Genomic DNA, 8,799 nt, shown 5'->3' on the forward strand with positions numbered 1-8,799 from the left:
AGATACGACAAATGGTTAAATTTAGGTACACTATATTAGTTCCAACTTTTAAACAACAAAAAACAATAATACAACATAAAAATCAAATACTATTTTAACATTATTTTAAATGAGTACAAATAAATCAAACAGTTATCATGAAAATGTTATAAGTCTATACTTAATTCCATTATTTTAAAAGTCCATTATTAAATATTCTAAATTTGTGATTTAATCACCAGACATCCCTATAACTCAAAAGAATTATATTATTTTATATGAGTACAAATAAATCAAACCATTTTCATTTGTATGCCAATGCATTGTAATATAATAATAGCATTAGTAAATAAAGGTCTGATTTATTGTTTAAAAATACTTATATCTAAAAAAAAGGCTTGATATACAACAAAACAGCTAAAATTCCAGCAACCAAAATAGCCTTCAACATAATAATACAGCATAAAAAGTTAAACAATTTAAAACCATTTACCAGTTTCTTTTGTATGTAAATGTGTTATAATAATATAATTTCAACAATAGCAATAGTTTCAAACTCTAGGTATTACCAGCACGGCACTGTCGGGGGCATGACGATGTTCAAAGTGATGCGCCTCCTATCACTTACATGTTTGTCTAGCTTCTAAAAAAAATATTTATAGCATAAAATTTATATATTAAAATTCTTCATAAACTACTGTTTAATACAATATAAATATAATTTAATTTATGCCACTGTATAATTATTAATTAAGGAAAATATAAAAAGGTTACTCAAAGCAAACATGAAAAAGTAAGTAAGCGAGGATTTTTTTTATTTTTCGGTCAGAGAAAAACTTTCAGTGGAAGAAGTATAGATGATTAGATGTTCCTCAATTTTTGTTTCTAACATTTTTTCATAAGACTTTTAGTTTGTCATCGCTGGGGATCAGAAGTAACCTATGGGTCGGGAGCGCGTCCGAGTTCACGTGCCGAGAGCTGGGTTTTAAAAAAAGTGGTCAAAAAAAGCTCTTCATTTCCAGGCTTGTTTTTTCAGTATTAATAACATTTTTTAACCAAAAAATGCCCCCATATAGCCTCTAAAACGCCAAAAATAGGGTAAAACCATCATATTTTACCTATTTTGGGTGTTTTTTCGCCAAAAAATTTCAAAAGTCCTGGGTCCAAAAACGCCGAAAGTGGGGTCATATTGTCCTATTACCTCTACTCCCAAACGCATAGATTCCACAAATTCCCAATTACACCTAACTAGTTGTCAAGTCATGCGTAAATTGTCAAAACTTACTTATCATATTTGATGTGATTAGGTATGGTTGATTCTTCCCAAAACGACAACTGCTCCATTTCGTCTCAAATAGAGGTTGAACATCAGTCCGACACTGACCACAACACGGTATAAAACACTCGAAATGTTAATCCACCTTTAACTAGAAATGTGTCGGAAAAGTTTGGGATAAACCCGATCTGGATACGCACTCAATGTTGCTGTGGGCCTGTGGGTAGTTCGTGGATAAGCCCGCGCGGGGCGCTGTCGTCGTGGAAACAGTGTTGCAGTGGTACCATGTACGATATTATCGTATCTCGTGCCAACATTGTTGCCGAACTTCGTATTTAATTCGGTTGTAAATCTACATACTGGAAAAGGAATCCGACGATCAGGAAACTTGCTTATTGCACACTAGCTAGCCATTTTGATATGGCGGTCAGTTTAATGTTTGATGAGTCAAATTTCATACTCAGCTGGTGTATTAAGGTCCATTGTTGGCCAGCTGACTATGCCACAACCTGAATCATTGAGAAGAAAACATTAATTAATACAACATTTTTTTTGTAGTTATTGTATAAAATTTATTTAAATTTGCTACTGTAATTTAATGAAACAATGGTCATGTTTCTGAGTTGCTTGGTTATTTATTCAGGTCGATATTCACTGTGTTTTAAAGCATTGCATTCTCTACTGTAAAACTTCATTTTCATTAGTACACCGTTCTTTAAAAAAAATATAATTTTTCACTGGAAAAATGCATCCGGCGTTGAAATGACAAAATGAATAAATATAAGTTCTTTCAAAACGGTATAAAAAAATGGAAACGTTTAATTCTAACATTTTGAGTTTTTTTACTAACCGTTTGTTTTTAGAGCATTTGTATTACTCTTTTGGGCGTTTTCCTTTAAATGACCTCTATGTATTTTGGGTTAGGTTTGACCATTGACAAGGTTTGACCTAAGACATAACCTAAAACCTCAATAGTGCATTGATTGCTACATCAAGCATATAGTAAACGCTAAAGAAGTGTCTTGCCTACTCCTGTATCTATGATACAAGTTACATTGTGTAGGCCTCTTTTACAGGATTACATTCTTCCACAGGACTCAAAATACAAAAAATAAAATTAATTTTACTTATATTTTAATTTATTATTTTAATTGCCAATAAATCAATCAGAAAAGAAAATACTCGTCCACAAGAGACACAGTAGTAAGTAACTCCATTATGGCTATAACTAATTAAAAAATTGAGAACCAAATTTCTGTTATAAAATATCTAAAAGTTTCCAAGCATCCTTTTAGATGAAACATAATTTTAGTGAAATTCCATTTCCTCAACCGATTCAGCACTCATTACGTAATTCTTTTCATTCAACATTACAAAGATCTATTTCTATAAATTTCGAGTAAACGCATAACGCTCACGTGTGCCACAACATGACAACGTACGATAATTTTGTGCCGTGATGTTGGCAACGGGCGAAAATACCACGCCTCGTCCCACGTGAGCCGTGACGTCACAAGTCACGTGCCATTCATGTGTTGGGGTCACGTGGAGCACAACGCCACATCGACCCATCCAGCACTCTAGCGGCGTAACGTGGAACTTTTGGGACTCCATTGCTTGCGTGTCTGGATGCAAATAATATTTATTTTTTCCAACATTGGATTAAAAATAAAATGTCATAATTTTGGGGTTTCGTGTTACCGGTGTTACTCAGTTGTCTACTTTTATGATGAACAACAATTTAATATGTAGGATGATGCAATATGTTTAATTTTTTTCTCGCATTGCAAGTATACCAAAACTACGCATACAAGTTGTTATTTATTTTGGGTATCATTGTTGGTCCAAAAATAAAAATTACATTATATTATTTGTTCTTCTATATCATTCTTCAGTTTTTAGCGAATTTCCCTATAGGGAAGTAGCAAACCTGCAGACTTAGCGAATTTCCATTTGCCTGATTCGATTTACACTAAAATATCTCCTTAAAAATATCACATTTGTTCCCTATTTAAACAGAATTAGTTTAACGAGTACTTAGGTTTGCTGCAACAGGGAGGGTAAACAAGTTTTTTTTAATGTAAAATTTTAAAAGGTACTGTAGTTTAGTAAGAAATTAATGTATTTTCCAAATTTTATCAAAATATGTTCATAAACAAGCAAACTACAACAGTTGGCTTATTCTCCATAAGAATAACATGGGAATTTTAAAATTAAATTTTTTTGGAATTTTATCCGTAACAATTAGGTGCATATTAACACTTCAATATACTAAATTATTTGTTTTTTAAGCTCTACAAAATGGTTTAGAAAGAAATTGTGAAATTTTGTGTTTTTAGGGCCATGAGACCTACGGTTTAACATAAACTTTGTATTGTGGTCTGACATCACAACCATAACCATATTTTTTGCTGACGCTGCTAAATAAAAATGAGTGTTGCCTTTCTTGTCTAGTATATTTTTACCTTAAAACGATAGAGTACTTTCAAAATCTTATGCCAATAATTTTCTAGCCAATTTCTGTGAAATTGTTGCTTTGAACAATACAGGGTGTTTGGTACTCAGTGTGACAAAAATGTTTTGGCGTAGGTACAAAGTAAGTGAAGTGTGATGATGCATATAAGAGGTTCTAAGTCTAAAAATTAGCTTCCTAAAGAATTTTTTTAAATTTGTCCAAAAAATGACCATGTTTTTAAACTTAATATAGCAATATCTCAATTGCCTGTAAATGGATTTAAATAGATAATGTTATTTTCGTGTTCTACAATAAATTTGGAATACAAGTAATTAAAAATGGCTCGTATTAGAACGTAGGATCTTTTAAACAAGAGTATTGCAATTAGCAATTCTTGGGTTTGGTCTAGGCTATGGTATTTATATTTGAAATAAAAGCAATTTTTTGATGAAATTTAAAAGTAATGTCATCTTGTTTTGAAGTATACTGTGATATATTACACTTACAATTTTACGTGTTCGTGTTTATATTATTCGATGGAGAAAAAAACCTAATTTACAACTTAGTCATAAAAGCTGTATTTTTAGCTTAGAAAAGTCTAAACATTGAGGTAATCGTATACATATTTTATTAACATCATTAAGAATATATGGTTAACGTTATTTGGTTTCCACTCAACCTATTAAATTTAAACACTTGTTCTAGTTTTCCAGTTTTCAAAAATCACTCACAAAGTTGAATGAAGTAAATTATACAACGAAGGGTCCTTGATTCTCAGTAGACAATTTATGAAAATTTTGGGCATTATGGAGGCAAATTAGCCGAATTAGGTGGCAAAATATTAAAAAAATAGAAAATTCCTGAATGCACAACCAGCATTTCTTGGTTTTTATAGTTTTTCTGAACAGCATGGAAGATTTCGTGTGATACTTAAAATCATTAGTTTTTTTATTTGGTACAAATATTTGGTTAAATAATTTTTTAAGAGTCCTGTTGGGGTTCTGCTCAATGAAGATATTGAAGTAGTTTTCTCTACAGCCGCTGGACAGCAGCACCTACTGGCAAATAAGAGTTCACATCTAGTAAACTCAACTTGTAAAAATATAACCATGATAATACGATTGTTTTAAAGGAGTTCACCAATGATTTTGGAATCTGGAAGTAGACTTTTTATTCACATACATATCCTATGCTCTTTTTGACGCAGGACTTTGATCAACACCCGAGGTGAAGCCGAGGTCGGAAATAAATTAGGGCCGAAAAACACGATTTTCGTCATACTGCATAATTTTTTAGCTAGTGAACATACATTTCGAACTTTGTTTACCTTTTAAAATAAAGTTTCCAACATGAATTTCATTGGCATTTGCTAGTAGATATCTATAGCTTTTACGTAATGTTTTACTAAACCAATAATAATTTTAAATTCAAATCAGTGAAATTAAATGAATAAGTATTTACCAAATATTGTTATATACATTCACAGGTCGAAAATTACACTTTAAAACAATGGTTAAGTAACTTTCAGTTCGGTTGGCGCTAAATTTTAAACTTACAATAAATTAAACCATCTTTAATAAAAAATACCCCTGCCGCAGAAAACCTGCCAACTAAGCGAATTTCCAATTGTCTGAATTGATTTTTAGTTAAATATATTTTAATAACATTAGGTTTAACGAGTACCTAGGTTTGCTGCTACAAGGAAACTAATAAAGTGTGTTTTTGAGTAAAATATTGATAGCTTAGTAAAAAAATAAATAAATTTGCCAAGTTTGATCAAAATATATCCATAAACAAGCAAACTACAACATTTGACAATATTCTCCATAATATCATGGGAATTTTAAATTTACAAATTTTTAAATTATCTTCGTTATTAATAATTGAACAAAAATACTTTTATATACTAAATTATTTGTTTTTTTAAGCTCTTTAAAAAGGTCTAAAGAGAAATCGGGAAATTTTGTGTTTTGAGGGCCAAAAGTGAAAAAAACCAATTTTTACCCCATAAAACCCCCCGTAAAGCCCCGTTCCCATGGTCCGATCGTGCTGGTTCGTTAACTCATTCAAGTTTATCCCGCTTTACACCTCTAAACCAAATTTCATCAAAATCGGACAAAAATTACTCAAGTTATCGCGTTCACGGACGTATATATATATATATATATATAAGTCTATATATATACATATATGAAAATTTGAACGAATGGTGTTTCTGGCCTCTGGGGACATCAAAATGAAAAAGTAAATCGGTCCCGGGTCTAGGTCTTACCGTGCCACCTACGGTAATAGCTACTTCCCTATAGGGAAATTCGCTAAAAAATATATTTTATGTCACATTTAGCCTAATCGAATGTTCTTATTTATGTAACTAATAATATATCAGTGATGTTTCAATTTTGTGAATTATCTTTACATTTGTGGTCTAAAGGTCTACAAAAGGGAATTTATTGTAATAAAAACATACAATGTTGTTTGCCTGATGATGAACATAAGTTATTTACATCAATACGATAGTATTTATATTGCCAATTAAGATATGTGACTTAATATTAGCTCAACAGCTTATTTAAAATATTATATATTTTAATCTTGATTCGATGCTACTGTTATGTAAAGTTTTTTCTTGGTTCATGGGTCGTTTTATTAAAAAGTTTGCATGTTTATTGTCAAGAAGTGTTTATGCTGAAAAAGTATATTACCTAAAAGTTTATAGAACATTCTGTTATTTTTACGTCAAAACCTCATCCCCCATAAAGTTTACGATAACTTCGCATACACGTTACAAACTTTGTTTCAGCAAGTACACGATCCATAACTGAAGAACAGACATGTTCTTTAGTCAATGTTACAAGCTTCAAACGCTATGTTACACTAATAAAATTATGTCATTAAATCACTTGGATTACTTTTCCATAATCTGTGGAAGGTTATTGCGAAGATGTCGGTAGACTAAATGAATCTCGTATGTTTAGATAACCTTTTGTGTTTAGACCAAACCTTTAACAAAGCGAGTGGTGATTTGTAGAAAATTAACAGGACAAATATTTTTAAAAGACGAGAGCAATATTAATTGAAGAAAGAATTACTTAACAGTATACAAATATTACAGGAAGAATAATTATCAAAATAATTTTATAAAAACACCATATTTAATTATCAACGAAAACGGCTATTTTTAATACATGTGTTGCGGGGCTAAATCAGCTGGAGGCAAGGTCATCAGCTGTAAATTTTCTGATTTTAAAATTCCTCCGTAGACATTGCGGAAAAAATGGTCTTGATTGATAAAACTATTATTTAATTGTTAACAAAAAGTTTTTTTTGTGTTCACTATAGTGTACAACTTACAAATTCGACGAATCCGAATTTATTATTGTCTTAGCAGAGAAAACGCATTATAGAGAACAGCTGTTATTATTTTGACAAAACCATACGAAATCAAATTGTGGGCTGATATGAAATGGCAAACAACGTAAGAAATTATCTGGTCAGCATAATGGGGAAGTACAGTATAACGAATAGTATATTACGTTACTAGTCCTGAAAATAAGTGTTTACCGGACGAGTGTGGTCGTTCCCGTGCGAGACGAAGTCGAGTACGGGATTACCATACGAGTCCGGTACACACATTTTGGACGAGTTACGTACGATAGTTTACGCCATACTACTTAATCCGTACAAATCCTTATATATTTCCACCAACTAAAGGACTAAAAATCACTAGTCGTGAGAGGTTATGTTTTTGTTTATAACCACTAATTGCCACGAAAATACAGTATAATCAGCTGATTGGTGTCCGGTAAAACTCATTGCAGAACAGTATTACGCAATGAAACCCCATTTGAATAAGCTGGCGGCAAACAGCTGTTTTCTGGACTAAATCCTTGCGTGGAAAGTTCATCAAAATAATGTAGTGTGGCGTAAAAATATTGTTGATATACTCACCCAACATTTACATTGTAAGTTACATTATAGTTGTAGTAACGAACATCTGATTTTCATTCCGGGTTTTGTTAACATGTTACAACGGCTCCGGTTTGGCAAAATCTGACCAACAAAACACATTTTCTTTCCTAGTATAGTCAATTAATAATCACCGTTAACGATTGTCACATAACTGGTATTATGTTTTTCGTCTCAAGTAGCGAAGACAAAACATAACCAAAACAGATGTTCTTTTCATTGTTGGAATTAACAGCTGAGTTCGACAAATAGGAAATACAACTCCGTTTTCCTTGATCCACAATTGTCTTTGAAACACCGATACAATGACCTATTTTTTAGCTTAATTCGTTGTATTTAATATTTAATATAATCTATAAAAACCCCTGAGTTTATCACAAAACAATAAACAATACAAACACTGTTGGATAATAATATTTATCGACACCACGTGTGACCTGTGTGAAAGAGATGCAAGGTGATGTTTTCAAATGAAATGAAAACGCATTTCCCGCGGCAGTGAAATGCAGCACTTCACCTGATAAGCCACTAAAAGCTTTAAACATGAGCTGTAGGCTATCAGGGGCATACAGGAAAGAGGGGTGGGGAGAAAAAAGCTATTTGATACATGTCTGTTGTATAATTACATAATAATAATTGTGTCATCATCGTAGGCATCACATATTCTTGTATATTTTATATTCTTGCATATATTCTTCATTGTAGCTTTTTAAAGGTAAATTTGTGGAATTGTACAGGATGTTCAAAAAGGAACATAATTTACGTAGTGATTCCTTGGGTCAAAAAAAAAAATCAAGAATAAAACTTTTTCAAATATCTCTTTGTTAACCAGGTATTTGCTATTTTGTATTTTTTACACAAACATTGTTATATTTGGATTGTTCCAACAAATTTTTATGGAACTTGGTATGTATATTAAGGTAGAAACGACCCATGGACGAAAGAATCTTGGTCCGATTTGAAACTTAAAATAGAGACCATTTAAAATATTAAATTTAAAATAAAAAAATCGAATTTTATGAAAAAAATGTCAAGAACTTTTTAATTAGTATTTAAAGTGTACTTTCTAACGTCACTAAGCTCAAAAAGATTGAATAAAAACGACTGACAAATTACGATGTTT

General features: G+C 31.5%; 1 protein-coding gene across 2 annotated transcripts in view; it reads right to left on the reverse strand.

Annotated features, from left to right (window-relative positions):
- The window catches only part of LOC128995103 (hairy/enhancer-of-split related with YRPW motif protein-like), a 70,692-nt gene extending 69,227 nt beyond the window's left edge, over positions 1 to 1,465 (reverse strand). For both annotated transcript variants that reach the window (XM_054420004.1, XM_054420003.1), the window contains exon 1: positions 1,265 to 1,465. In XM_054420004.1, coding sequence (XP_054275979.1) covers positions 1,265 to 1,271 — 7 coding nt within the window. In that variant the 5' untranslated portion in view covers positions 1,272 to 1,465. The remainder of the gene's footprint in view (positions 1 to 1,264) is intronic.
- Positions 1,466 to 8,799: the final 7,334 nt, after the last annotated feature.

This window comes from Macrosteles quadrilineatus, unplaced genomic scaffold (genome assembly GCF_028750875.1).
Source record: "Macrosteles quadrilineatus isolate MER2022 unplaced genomic scaffold, UCM_ALF_1.0 Scaffold_5__1_contigs__length_97177068, whole genome shotgun sequence".
Lineage (NCBI taxonomy): Eukaryota > Metazoa > Arthropoda > Insecta > Hemiptera > Cicadellidae > Macrosteles > Macrosteles quadrilineatus.